General features: G+C 44.8%; 1 protein-coding gene across 1 annotated transcript in view; it reads left to right on the top strand.

Moving 5' to 3' along the window:
• PLEKHG7 (pleckstrin homology and RhoGEF domain containing G7) overlaps positions 1–13,504 on the top strand; it is a 35,734-nt gene extending 22,230 nt beyond the window's left edge. The window contains exons 12-16 of the mRNA XM_076328583.1: positions 392–485; positions 3,861–3,940; positions 5,287–5,446; positions 9,351–9,448; positions 13,397–13,504. Coding sequence (XP_076184698.1) covers positions 392–485; positions 3,861–3,940; positions 5,287–5,446; positions 9,351–9,448; positions 13,397–13,504 — 540 coding nt within the window. The remainder of the gene's footprint in view (positions 1–391; positions 486–3,860; positions 3,941–5,286; positions 5,447–9,350; positions 9,449–13,396) is intronic.
• Positions 13,505–15,084: the final 1,580 nt, after the last annotated feature.

Raw genomic sequence — 15,084 nt, forward strand, 5'->3', positions numbered from 1 at the left:
TTACACAGCATTCCTGGGAACACGCGCACCTTTCTGCTGCGGTTACTCCCTTACCCATACAGATAGACTTTAAGCAGCATTATGGTAACATTATCAAGTGGGTCTCACCTCAAGGATTATGTCTGTTCACGTGCAGGGCTGCAAAAACCATTAAACTCACTCCAGAAAAGAAAAACCCAACTTAACATTTCAAAAGTGTAAACACATTTAAGCAATAGCACTGCTGAAGAAACTCAGACATGCTCAGTCATTAGCTGTGTGATGTATTTAGCCTGAGGTAAAAGCACACGTGTGCTCAGTTTGTTTAACTGCTGATTGCCTCCTAGTTCATCATCAGATATGCAAGATTCCCCATTTTCTCTCTCTCTCTCTCTCTCTTTTTTGGGTCAAGTGTTTGAAGCAAAGCTTAAGAGAAAACAGCAGTGAAAACATTTTGTCTTCAGCGAACAGACTTCTCCTTCATGAAGGGAGGCTAACCATAGCAGGTAAAATCCCTAAATGTCCTGGTATCAGGCGTTAGCTTAACAGAATCATATTTTGTTATGGCAGGTCCAGAATGAACCTCTGCAACAGTATTTGGGCAGGTGCGGGAAAGAGTGAGGGAAAGGTGCAAGTGTACAGCTTGTCAGAGAGAGACCGAGAAACAGCCAAACTGCCAAAAGCATGAGTAATCTGCATGATTGTTTATTGTCACATCTGGATATTCAGTCTGCCAGGTGCTGAAGAAATCAGTTTGACTGGCCAATGCCTGCCTCTCAAAGAGAGCGTTTTACTGTCAGGTTCAAGAACGTGGCAATAGGAAAACGGGAAGTTTAGACTGTCCTATACAAGGTGCCCTACATGCCCGGGGGACCGATGTCAACATACCTCACCTCTCTGGCACCATATCTGCTATGTGTTTCATTGAAAATTACTGGAAAGTCCAGAGGTTTTTCCTATTTTTATTTCATACTTCATCTCCAAGACTGTTGTTTTGATGGATACCTTGGAACAAGAAGGTGTTATCCTGCCGGGTGGCTTCCCTTTTATGAACAGAGCACTCATACAATATGCCATTAACTCCACAGGTAGCACAGTGGTCCCACACAAGCATGTTGATTTCTACAACACTGCTCGCAGCTGTCTATCACCCTGGCAGAGTGGAGACTCACATCTCCAGACACACAGGCACCGCTTTGTAGCAGGGCACAGGTTGCTTGCTGGGGAGCTACTGCAGAACCTCTACCTGCACAAGAGAGGAGAATTTCCTCCTTGCATGAGCAGGAAGCAGAGCCTGGGCAGTTTGGAAAAGACAATCATCTGAAAAGATGCTGGAAGCTGCGTGCCATGGTGGCTGCAGGGCTGTAGCAATGGTTTGACAGAAATGAGCACAGCCCATGTCTTACATTTCCTTCACCACCTCCTCAGGAGCAGAGGCGAAGAGAATAAGCACGCAACACTTTCTGTCTCCCACCACCATTATTACTGTTATAAAGGGAGCAGCAAAAGGCACACAGTCCATTTTTCAGTGTTTTTGTTTTCCTTCCCATGTGAGGAGAATTATAGTAGCAGAGAAGAAGGCACAACATCAGGGACATGGAGAGCAGAAGAAAAGGTTGCTGCTGATGTTTAGGGGGGGTGGGCAGAGGAGAAAGCAAGCCACCGAGTCCTCTCCTGACAAAGCTTCCCTCTGCACTCATTGCTCTCTTGATGAGACGTGAGCTCCCAATGCAGGAGGTAAGGGTGGCCATCGGGTGGCCACATTTCTTTCTGCAATATGTAATTAGAAAATGGAGAAGGAAGTGTAAGCATAACTCTTACCCATCAAGACAGCCGGCTGCCTGCAATCTGCAATATAAAAGTGCCTGGCATTTGGCCACTTGTCTGAATGAAATATCTTTCAAGACAAAAATGAAATCACAAGTCAAATAAAATGCCTCACAACAGAAAGAAGCATATCCTGAAGTCACCACTCTGAACAGACTCACACAAATTTGGTGTTAAGGTGAACTGCGCTTGTTTGAATGAAACTGAGATCACTGAGACCACAGTTGCATGGGGTTTTTTTGTAATCCTGTAACTGAGAATAGGAGCAGCTGAGAGAAGTGGGTTTGTTCAGATGTAGGAAGAGAAGGCTCAGGGAAGACATTACTGTTGTCTTCAACTGCCTAATGGCTGGTTTAAGGCAGATGGAGCTGAAGCATCTTGGCGTTGCACACAGAAAGGATGAACATAACTGCAAGTTGCAGCATGGGGTATTCCCCCATTAGATAGTTGGAAAAACTTGTTAACAATGAGGGTGGTCAAATATTGGTACAGGGGACCAGAGGGGTTGCAGAGTCTCCTTTCCCGGACATATTCGAAACTTGACTGAACAACCTGCTCTAGCTTGGCCTGCTTGGAGCAGTGGGTTGGACCAGAGACCTCCAGAGGTTCCTTCCAGCTGATGCCATTCAATGACTCTGTGAACACAGTATAAATCAAACAGAAAAGTTTGTCCACAGCAGTAGACAAAGTTTACAACAAATAATTCTTTCCTGTGTAACACCCACAAAAGCCTATTGCTGTACAAGAGATGCTGTGGAGAACCCTCTACGAAGTTTTTGACTTCATAGAAACTTACAGAAGGGTAGTTTTTATAAGATGTCTAATACACACTAACTTGCTTGTCTGTAGTCGTCTTGAATCTCCAGTGGCACGTAAGCAGGTCCTCATGGTAGTTTCTGTATTCTCCATGCAGCTGGCTGATCCATGACCTAGTTAGAATTTTAATTTTCAGTAGTTACTGAAGTCGCTTTGTGCAACATTAATGAGACAAGAAGTTTTCAAGCCAAACCTTTCAGAACCAAACACTCAAAAAAGTATTTTAGGATCCTGCAAGATTGCCTGGATAGCTCTGACCAACCCCATTTGCTGTGAAGAGTAGCTGGGCATTTCATGCCTACTTTTCACACCCAGAGATGCCCTATTGGTACAGAGTAGCCAGAGGACAGATTATAAAGGATAAAGCCTGCAGCAGAGAAAGGAGGCGATTCTGGAAGTGAAATAGGATGGCAAGTTGGGACCAAAAAGGGAAATTAAAGAAAGATTCATGGAAAGGGATAGGAGGAGCCATAAACAAGGAAGAGATCAAAGGTCCAAACTCTGCAAATCCAATAGACAGTCCAGGTTTCCTGCAAGAAGTTGCTTAAAAAATTACTCTTGCTTTTGTTAAATTGCTCCCTATTATTTATTATAATACCACCTGAATCTTCCACATGGCTTGGAGATCAACCTGAAAGACTTTGAAACATTCTCACAGACATTTGTTGTTATACTCCTCACATCCTCATGACCTCTAAGCTAGGAAGAAAAGATAAGCCAACACTATTTTGTGTAGTTTTTGAAAGGCTTTTGCAATGCTATCAATTAACATTTTGTCACTGCAAAAGCCTGTGAAGAGTGCAGCATACCAGTATTTAAAGGTACCAGGAAAAGGTGGCACTTCCCTATTCCTTTACCTCTGCCATTTTCAGAAGGTTCACTGTTTACCAGGTAAGATTTGCTAATTTATAGCATGCTGATTGTTGTATTTGTAGGTACTCCAGGTGATCCAGGTCACTTTTCCTGGCAGGCAAGTAGTTGTTTTTTCATAATGAGGTAGCTGCTACAAGGTACAAGTATTAGTAGCCAAAATCATCAAGAGACACACGATTTTTTAAGTGCTGCATTTGAGAGTGCAGACTAGGGGATGAGTAGTTGTTTACTATGTTGGAAACCATGCTTCTTTGTTAAAAGCATTTTGTAAGATGCAGTGACTCATAGATGTGCCTCATCTTAGAAGTAGCAATTCCTTAAAATAATCACACCACCAAACTGATTTTTTTTGTTTTCCTCCTCAGAAAGCACAAGACTTCTTGACGTCTACCTCTTCCTATTCGATGATTTCCTATTAATTACCAAAACTAAACGTAACAAAAAGGTAATAATGGATAGAGATATACATGGTTGCGGTTGTTATGTTTTTTTACCTTGGTAAATATTTTTAATGTACTTTGGAAGATTGATCTAACAACAAAAATAAAAGATGACTAATCAGCATGAAGGACAGGTGATACTTCCTTATGCTAATAGCAAACCATAACACTGATTCAAAACCCTGCTTCTAGGCTCAGTATGTTACAGGAACACTATGACAGACAGAATTTACATTACAAGACCTTAATATTTTCCTGGTGGTGTTCTGATGTGCTGGATTCCTAAAGCTTAGAAAAGTTTCGAGAATGTAATAAGTTTTCTAATGCTCCCCTCATGACTCAGTCCAGCAACCTGAGAAATTTTTATCCCAGAGATATCAGAACTGTTGGAAAGTAGTAAAAAAAAAAAAAAAAAAAGGGAAGAAAACAGGGAAATACTAAAATAGATGGAAGGTTGGCTTTATTCTCAGTTCCAACACAGCTTGTTGTATCTGTCCTCTCTTTGCCCTGATTTCCCTTGGTTTAAAATGGAGATATAATGACTCTTCTAAGAATATTTTTATTGATGAAAGATGCTATAGAGAGAGTTCTATAGATGATAAATATCTGTATTTAGCCACCAAAAAAAAGGGACTGGATGACCTGAAATTCCTAAAGCTTCAGTGTAGGAGTGTATCTAGCTAATTAAGTTTATGAAGATGATTTAAATTAAGGCTAAGCGGACCTGTGCTAAATCTCAAGTAGTTTGTGTCTGATTTAAAGACTTCTTGGTTTCTTTTAAAGAAGCACCTGTTCTGCCTTTGTAGGAGATAGAGAAGGCACGCAGTGAGAGATGGTAGAACAGCAGCACCATCCCATAGCGGGGGGGGAATGAAGGGAGTAGGGATTCAAGAGGCCTGGTGCCCACAGGCAAGTCTCTTTGAGGGTTGCCCTACGTACGTGTGTTGATGAACCTTCTGTGAGGGGCTGCGACCCATCTGGAGCCCCAGCAATTGTGTGTTCCGCAAGTGTGCACGGGGAGACGGGGAAATGCACCTCCAAGGAATGGAGAAAAAGTCCTGCTATTAAAAGAAGGAGGGGCGGGGGGGGGGGGGGGGGGGAGACCTTTGAACACCTTTGACTGTTTTCTGCCTGTGGATTTGTATTGCATTTCTCTTGTGGTTTTTTAGTACAAAGTGTGACCTTGCAGGAGAACTCCAGGTACCAATGAGTTTTTCTGAGGTTCTTCAGGCAAATAAGCTGCCTGAGTACCTTTGATAAGAGAAAACACATAATTTAGGGCTGTTTAGTGCCTATACTTCATGAGCAGATGGCAGACAACCAGCTAACCAACTTCATTTTCTATTCCCAGAAATACGGGGGCTCAGACACTGGCTTAATCCCTGTCTGTCCTTCCCTCACTCCTGAGCTGCAGACCTTCATAAGAGAGGGTGGGTTTTGCACAGTCCTAGACCAGCCCATCCCACTAGACAGATTGATACTGAAAAACGTTGACCCCGTCCACATTACAGGTACGTGCCCACGTGCATTTGAACCTCTTCATAAACACCACCTCAATGCATTGCGTACGCGGCAGTGTAAGGATAAGACGCTGTTTGCCCACAAACCACCCCCAGATGCCTGGAGGGCAAACGCTGGTGCCTCAGCACTGTTTGGCTTCACAGCTCTGCTCTTACTGCGAGGCATGACCTGCTAACACAGACATCACACTCCGTGTCCCCCGCCTCTAACAGTGACTTTCACATACACACCAGCGACTGTCAGATATTATCCATTCACCCCAAAGGAGGTATCAAGACTCCAATGACTTCTTTCTCATGAACCAAGTATTTCCTTGCCGTAACCATCCTAATACGCTCTGTCAAACGCTGTGCCTCTTTCCCAAGTACATTTTCAATTCTGTAGTAGTTATGCAGCATATTTTCAGTTGTGCCACTCCCCAATACCCCAGCACACTGCTCTCCTGGGTGTCCCCACACGTGTGCAGCAGCAATTCTCGAGGGGGCTGGAGAGGAGATTTACCTCCTGCTGCTGCTCCTACTCACCTCCCTACCAGCTATTGAAGGATGGAAATTACCCACCATACGTCAATGCTTCCTCGCTCACAGACATCCAAACACATCGCCAGGGGAAATTGCCCCAATAACACCTGCTGCTGTGTCCTTGGGTGAGGAGGGGAGGAGGACTGACCTGCACAGAGTGTGACCAGCCTTACCCTGCCAATACAACGTCCCTGGAGTCACCAAATCAGAGCTTGGGTGAGAGAGCAGGCATGAAAAATCAGGCCTCCCCTTGGTCTGAGATGCTCACGCAGGCTCTCGCACACCTCAGTCTAACACTGCCCAGATCCCAGGAGCCTCCTTTACCAAGGAGAAATAAGAGAAATGCAAATCTCTGGGCTCCAGGGCCTGTCAGGCATCCTAATCCTAAAGACTGGAAGGAAAAGCTCAGGGAGCTAGAGTGCTCTGTAGGAAATCAGTAGATATGGAAAATAAACATAGAGCCTGTAAAGTAACTTTGAAATATATTCACCCAGAGTAATTAGCATTCAGCATCAATGCTGATAGGAAATAAAGGTAGGCAATAAAAGGCAAATGACTAAAGATGAGATAAGGGGATGAACACAGAGAAGAATAACCTTTTTTTTTAAACGTGCTCCAGGCACCGTCTGTCTGCCTAATGAGTCACCCTACCAACCTAGCAGAAATGAAGCAAATGCAGCCACCGCCTCTCGCCTGCAGGGTGGAGGGGAGGGCAGCCCCACATTCCTGCCTAAGCCCAGAATAGCTGCAAGGTCGACACCTTGAGGGTGCTGGAGAGGGCGGTGCAGCCACCCTCCGGTTTGCACATACGAGATTGGGCATAAAAGCCATTAATGGACATAGGAATAAGATTTTTGGATTTTTTTTCCAAGACAGCATTTCCTACATTCAGACATTTCCAACCAGGGTCCTTCTATCCCCATGATCCAGCTGCAACCAGCAGCACAGACAAAGTTACCTGCTGCATCCCAGCCCAGGCTCTGGCCACTGGTTATGGCCCTTCCCTGCACTCTGGACCTCATTGCCCGATTTCTCTCCCATATATTCCTGCCAGCTTCATTACAGCTGTAGTTATGGCAGTCTCCGTTACCTACCTGTAGTCTTGTAACACTTTGGAAGCCCCATCCTAATACAGGACCCCTTGGAGCAGGGTACGATAAAAATAGTGAGAAAAATTACTGCAGGGACCTTGCAGTTCAGATTTCCACTATTTTGTGTAAAATAACAAGCAAAACTTCCACTGCCAATGGAAAATGTCCCTTTGCAGGAAAAAAGAAAAAAAAAAAAAGAAAAGATTAAATATTGTCAGGACCTTGGGGAATGCTGCCAATTTATTTGCAGTCTCAGGGAGACTTTTACTACTGGTGGCAGTAAAAGATTAATTAGCATGTTCTCAGAAAGGGTCGCATGTGACTTGTAGTGATCCACCATGTTAATCAAAAATGAAACTCTTATTTTTGATCTAACAAGTACTTTTGCATCCATTAGCTTGCTAAGGGTTGATCTCACTTTGGAAAGAAACATACCTCAATACAAGGACTAGAAAAAAACATATATATTGCAATTTCATAGAAATACCCTTTCGGCAGCAGGCAGGAGGCTGATAATGATACAGGATAATTCTAGCCCAAAGCCTGCTACGTATCAGTGAAGGGATAAGAGAGATAATGGTGTGCTCATAACACTGGGAAGCTACCCTAAAAGCAGAACTATCTGCAAATGCCAGGACCTTATACAAGAGATGTAACTTTACATGTAAGTGTAATAGTAGGAACCCATCTCTGAAGATCGGAAGCAGCAACTTACTTTCTGATTAGGAAATGGCTTCCCTTTTAACATTCTGCTCTGGATTTAATTTTTGCAGTTACTTATTATTGCTCCACTATTAATGCTTTACACCAAGTTTGAAGGGGCCAGACCCACTGGTATGTCACTATATCAAAGACTGGTAAACTTTACAGCCACAGAATTTCTTTTAAAAAACATTACTGAGAGCCTGATGCCAAGCATTTCCCAGAAAATACATTTTTAGAACTGTAAAGTTGTATTTCTCATTGACCACAGACAGACAGAAGGCATGAGTTCTGAAACATACCCCCTCGGCTGCTACAAATTGCTGCTGCTAACTGATTTGCTGCAGTAATTTAACCAGTCTGTGCTCCACTTTCCTTTTCTATAAAACTAGGATTATAGGACACTATCTTCCAGAAACATTTTGAGGTCTGACTGTAGAACACTTGGAAATGCTTGGACAAGAAGCATTACACAGCAGCAAGATACTCTACATAGTACAAGGCTTCACAGCAAACTACATGAACTAGATAAGTTTATCAAAAAGATATGTCAACTGTAGGAGACTCAGAAAAATGCTGCCTTGTCTTGGCAGCTCAAGATCTGCGCTCTCCTCGGGCTGCATGGGTTCAGGAGCAGGGCTCCGCTTAGGGCCACCGCTCGCAGGGAGGCAATCCCGCACTTCGTTCACCATTGCTTCGTTTACAGCAGCATCAACTCCAGCTAAAAAAAGCAATGCCACGTGAATCCAGTGCATTATAACAGGTTACTGTGCCCTCCTCCCTGCCACAAACAGTCCACCCAAGCACACCTGCCATCTGCTGCAGGATTTTGGCTACCTGAAGATGTTTCCCCTTCCTCTTCCCCCAAGCTTGCTTCGTAGCAGACTTAAGCTACCCCTTCACTCCAGACATGCGACGTTGATGGTGATTTGTCCCCTTGAAGGGAAACCTGCCCCATAATGCCCAAAGTCATCTGCAGGACCCAGGAGATGCTGCTGTCATACCCAGAGCCACCGATTAACTTCTGCAGAAGTTTGGCAGGAACCAAAGGGCTGCTGGCAACATGCCCGGCCCTGCGAGACATTGCTGCCAGCAGCCGACCGGGGGCACCCCGGGCATCAGCGCCAGCTCATGCACATGCCCCAGGGAGAGCCCAAACCCACCATCAGCCCAAGTGCAGCCACTTCCCTACGTAGCAGCCGTCATATGGACCTGTTTGAAATAAAATAAAAATGGGGCCTTATCTTTAATTTTTGATATTTGTTTTTCTCTAACTTCAGGTATGATTTAGTCCACTTGGAATGGAAACTTCTCTTAATGATCCTCAGCTAGACTCAAAAGCACCTTAGCTGCACAATGATAAATTAATTAAAACAAATGCAAGCAGAATTAACTTTTTGAAATAACAAAGCTTCCCGCACAACAAAAAACTAACCCTATCAGGGTGCATTGCCCTATTAAGAATCAGAAAAGATGATTACACATATCATTTCTGCAATCGTAATCAGACAATGTGATATAAAATTGGACTGACAGCTGCACGAGGGAATTTATATCATTTCTCCATATTTTTTCCACAGTCTTCAGCCTGCGAAATGCTTTCCTAATACAGCACGAAAATAGGTATCGTCAGTGCATAGCAGTCTTCTTACTACAAGCTCAGACAGAGACTGCCAAGGTAAGTAGCACACCTTTTTTTTTCTTCTCTAATTACACAACTACGCTTTCCCTAAAGGAAGATCTCAGCCTAAAAGTGGCCATGCTGTGCTGAGAATCTATTACAGTTGTGACATTTGACCAAAACCAAACCAAACCAAAATAACACCCCAGTGTTCTGGCTCACACATTTGTTACAGAATTTTTGCTGTTGAACACATACCAATTTTGTAACAGGGTTGATAGCAGGTCATATTCTTGTTGAAAAACATTATAATTTCCGATTGCTAAAAAAAAAAAAAGCCATTTCTTGTGTCACAGAAATGAAGACGGTCAGCCCCCCCCGAGAAGTCAACCAAAACACCCCCCCCCGCACCCAACTCATATGCAGTAGTACTCAGATCAGAAAACTGTATCATGCTCATCTATGCACGACACACATCTTGCAATTTCAGATTGAACAGATGGTATGATTAATTCCACTGTTATATAAATTTACCCCTCATTTTCACACCACATCACATTTCTAGTAACAGTGCTGTATATAACATCTGAAAGTGTGGTAGGCACTTCACAGAAGTATTTTTTTTCTCCTGTAAGTTGAATTTCATTCTCAGATACCTAATGCACAGAAATTTGACTACCACTAATACTAATTCTTAAAAGTAAATCGCAGTAGATAGACTTTTCAGGGAAAAGCAATGAGTGAATTCTTTCCATTTCCAAGTCACTGGTTGGTACTTGGAATAGGTGTCCACTATAGGTACCTACTCAAGAAGTCGTTACCTTCTCCTGTTATTGAAATATTACCTTTCCCTTCCAAAGCTGCCTTCACACCAGCTGGCTACCATCTTCTCAATGTCTCCCAAGTCCAGTTTACCAAAGGAGAAAATCCTGCAGTGAAAGGTTCTTTTCACTTAGATGTGGTGGCATTACTGCATTTTGTTGACTTTAGGCACTCTGAGCCCTAGGAAAGGCAGACTTTCCAACACCAGTTGGATAAAGTGAAATACCTTATTTCAGCTCCCAAGAAGCCCAATTTCATAGAATCATTAAGGTTGGAAAAGACCTCTAAGATCATCGAGTCCAACCGTCAACCCAACACCACCATGTCCACTAAACCATGTCCCTAAGTGCCTCATCTACTTGTCTTTTAAATACCTCAGGGTCACCACCAGGGATGGTGACTCAACCACTTCCCTGGGCAGCCTGTTCCAATGTTTCACCACTCTTTCAGGAAAGAAATTTTTCCTCATGTCCAATCTAAACCTCCCCTGGCGCAACTTGAGGCCATTTCCTCTCGTCCTATCGCTAGTTACTTGGGAGAAGAGACCGACACCCACCTCGCTACAACCTCCTTTCAGGTAGTTGTAGAGAGCGATGAGGTCTCCCCTCGGCCTCCTTTTCTCCAGGCTAAACAACCCCAGTTCCCTCAGCCGCTCCTCATAAGACTTGTGCTCCAGACCCCTCAACAGCTTCGTTGCCCTTCTCTGGACACGCTCCAGCACCTCGACATCCTTCTTGTAGCGAGGGGCCCAAAACTGAACACAGTAGTCGAGCCCATGCGGCCTCACCAGTGCTGAGTACAGGGGCACGATCACTTCCCTACTCCTGCTGGCCACACTGTTTCTGATCCAGGCCAGGATGCCATTGGCCTTCTTGGCCACCTGGGCACACTGCCAGCTCATGTTCAGCTGGCTGTCAACCAACACCCCCAGGTCCTTTTCCGACAGGCAGCTTTCCAGCCACTCTTCCCCAAGCCTGTAGCGCTGCATGGGGTTGTTGTGGCCAAAGTGCAGGACCCCAACCTCATACAGTTGGCCTCGGTCCATCGATCCAGCCTGTCCAGGTCCCTCTGCAGAGCCTTCCTACCCTCGAGCAGATCAACACTCCCGCCCAACTCTGTGTCGTCTGCAAACTTACTGAGGGAACACTCGATCCCCTCATCCAGATCATTGATAAAGATATTGAACAAGACCGGCCCCAAAACTGAGCCCTGGGGAACACCGCTCATGACCGGCCACCATCTGGATTTAACTCCATTCACCACAACTCTCTGGGCCCGGCTGTCCAGCCAGTTTTTGACCCAGCGCAGAGTACACCTGTCTAAGCCGTGAGCCGCCAGCTTCTCTAGGAGAATGCTGTGGGAGATGGTGTCAAAGGCCTTACTGAAGTCCAGGTAGACCACATCCACAGCCTTTCCCTCATCCACTAGGCGGGTCACCTGGTCATAGAAGGAGGTCAGGTTGGTCAAGCAGGAATCATCATCTCAGCATGATCAATGTATTTTTTAAAGAAACTTTGCTAGCCAAGATGAGCTTATGGGTTTAGCTGACATGATTCTGCAAGGCAGAAAGGAAGATGACCTGGCTAAGATTGATACTGGTGAGGACCATCAGACCAGGGCCTCGAGCTAGCTAAGCTATGTCAAAACAGAGACAGCAAACTGAATGAAGCCGTACGTCTCATATTCTCGTTGACTCATCCCAAGCAGAGGGCTGTTACGTTGCGAGCTGCTTCTTAGATCTCCTGATTTTTGTGAAGTGCCTGCCTCGTCTCCCTTGCAAGGCCCAGGCTCACCCTGCCCGCCTGCCTCTCGCTGCCATACTGTGCTCTACCGACTGCATGGTGAGCGCACACAACACATTGAACGTAGATGCAGTGAATCCCTCCCTTGCCCCACTCCCACCTCTCTCTCAGAGACCCAATACTCAGCAGACACGTGAAAACACAGACCTGAAATACGCTGCTTGTCCCACCCATACCACCATCCCGCCCTCTGTTCCCTTCTCCCTGTCCCCCGCTCTCCTCCCTGAGCCTTGAAAAGCTCAACAATTTAAATCCTGCCTCCTGTGGGTCCCTTACCGCCTGGCAAACCCCTGTGTAACCACCACCACACTGCGCATCGGACCCTCCTCTGCCAGCAGCTCCAGAGGGGCCAGAGCAACCGCCCCATGCCAAAGCCGGGCTCTGTGCTCTGCCAGGCACATACAGCCTGCACATGCAGACTCTTCTCACGTCCTCTGCTGGGACTCCTTAGACCTGTAGGTCATCCAATTTCTCTCTCCAGATTTCTATTTTTCAAAGCCATGTTTTTAACTCGTTCAGGGTGTAAACACACACAAGAAACAAGCAGATGGGTCAATAACAAAATTTACGAATCCCAGCATAGCATGAAGTAGAACAGGCTGCCTCTTCTCATGCATTTCCACTCTTTACATCAAAGCTCAGTGTCTCTACATGCGTTACAGCAGGGAGAGCAGCCCCTGACTGGGCAAAATAAAAATCCTGGGGTGCGAGAAGCACAGCTAGACCTTAAGCTCGTATTGCTGCCAACTAATTTGTAATGTCTAATCATAGCAATTTAGAGACAATTCAGTTTCTGCAACCCAGACCATCTGGACTAGCACAGAGAGAAGGAAGTTACGTATTTTAAATCCATCTCTCCAGCCATCACCCCCTGCCCTCATACCTGGATGACAACAGATATAGAGATGAATGCTGTCACTGCGATGCTAGAAACTGAAATTCATGTGGCAGCACATGACAGATCTTGGAGGGGGACAGATTCTGTGATGCTGATAGCACTGGGGCTGTCTTAATCAGAGGAACAGGGAGTCCAAACTGCAGGGACAGCATTAAACTAATAAATATTACACAAAAACAGGTGAAATAGCCTGCAGCAAACTTCACCATTACAAGCAAACAGAGCATTAAAATCCTACCTTCCAACCAAAAAGGAAACCTTCACTGGAAACCCCTGGCCCCAGACACAGACTCCAGCAGCGTGTAGTGGCATGAGCAACTGGGAGAGTCTCAGTTCTGGGATAATTCACGTTTACTTCAGGAATTTTGAGCATAGGCCTGAAGAAAGGCTAAATAAAACTAAAGGCTCTGGGTGTTTATGTATCCAAATTACTGGAACTTTTTTAGATTGTCTTGGTTTACAAATTATTTTTTCTTATTACAGAAAACATGGATGTCACAGATAGAAACGGCAATCTCCAATTACACCACGCAACATGAAACTAAGAAAAGCACTGCTTTCTGCTTCCCAGCTGAATCCTCTGAAATATAATAATGTCAGCACAGCACCGACAGAGCCAGTGGAAGACTGTTGTGGTGATAACGCAGTTATTTTTTCCAGCACGCCCTGAGTTTCTGAAGCTAACAGATTTCTGACTTGACTAGACAGAAGTGAGGAGTTTTGACCACAGGGTGTAGGAATAAACTGGAGGGGGAAAATGAGCCATGCATTAAATGTATTGCTCTTAGATGCTCCTTTGCTTCAGCTAGGGGAAGGCTCTTGCCATCCAGGGAAGCTTTAATACAGCTTGTCATTTCCTAGAAAGCAGGACGGGGGGGGGGGGGGGGGAAAAACTATGTTGGTGAAGAGAACTCATTCACCAGAAAAGCCTAAAGAGTTACTCCAAGATCATTCAAACTGTATTAATAAATTTCATGAAATTAAAATTGTGTAGCCATAGCTCCTGATAGTTATGCCTCTCTACCTACTAAACTATAACATCACAAGATGTTTTTTGCATTAAGATTGAGCTTGTGGAGGCAGATCAATAAAAGTATATATTGTGTTGACTCCCCATTAATTTTTAAAATGAGATTAAGTTTATTTGAAAAAGGTCATCATTACATGTAACATGCAGTTAAATTAGAGATGCTACAGCGTATATAAAAAGAAAGAACAAAAGTGCAATGATGCCCTGCTTTATTGGGATTTTTTTTTTTTACCTGAGCTTTTTCACCACTTTATTAACAGCAGATCTGTCATTATGCATTGTTTACACCCATTACAGCCTTTAAAGTTCAAGTTTGCTTCACAAACTTGAGCGTTCCTTTTGCATTAAACCATTCAATACTTCACTGCTATCCCAGATCTGTGGTCCACATCGCAGAAGTGTGCCCCTGTTAATCACTTTATTTTTCCCTCTTTTTGACGTACTAGAAGAGACACACAGAACAGCCTGAAACTGCTTGTCACAACATTTGTGCAGGTTACTACCATGGAGGGAGAGTGCTTCTCACCAGTTTAGCCTTGGCTAATCCCCTGAGATTAGCCATAGTCAAGAGAGAAAAGGAGACTTCCCTAAACCCACTCTAAGTGACACTGTCACTTCTCCCACTTTCTGTCCCCAATCAGCTAGTCTCCCTCAGCAGAAAGGTTAGCCCTTAGAATATCCCCTCAGTGTCAGAAATTACTTCAGGGGGAACTGAACAGAGAAGCCACCCAGATGAGGACTATGCTGAAGAATGTAGGAGTGCCATTCCAGTCGTTCACATTATTCACAGGGAAGTCAGCATTCACTTTGCATTCACCTCTACTCCACAATTGAATTAGTTATGAGTTCAAGTGTTGACCCTAACCCTGCTCCTCCCCAGCTCCACCCATGAGGATGTGGTGGTACGTTCTATCCACTTGAGCTGGTTCACCTGTACACACAAGCTGTGGTCTGGAGGCTGTATATATGTATGCGCTTACCTGGTTCAGCACCCTCCAGATGCAGCCTAGGCCGCCGTGGTACACATTCCTGCTCTTCCCCCTGTGCCTGTGATGGGCAAGTTTTTGTCACAGCTTCCTGGGAAAGGAACAGCTACTCAGGCTCTATGCCAAGTGGTGAATGTGTAAGGCAGGAGAGCAGC

Source organism: Aptenodytes patagonicus, chromosome 1, assembly GCF_965638725.1.
Source record: "Aptenodytes patagonicus chromosome 1, bAptPat1.pri.cur, whole genome shotgun sequence".
NCBI classification, from domain to species: Eukaryota; Metazoa; Chordata; class Aves; order Sphenisciformes; family Spheniscidae; genus Aptenodytes; species Aptenodytes patagonicus.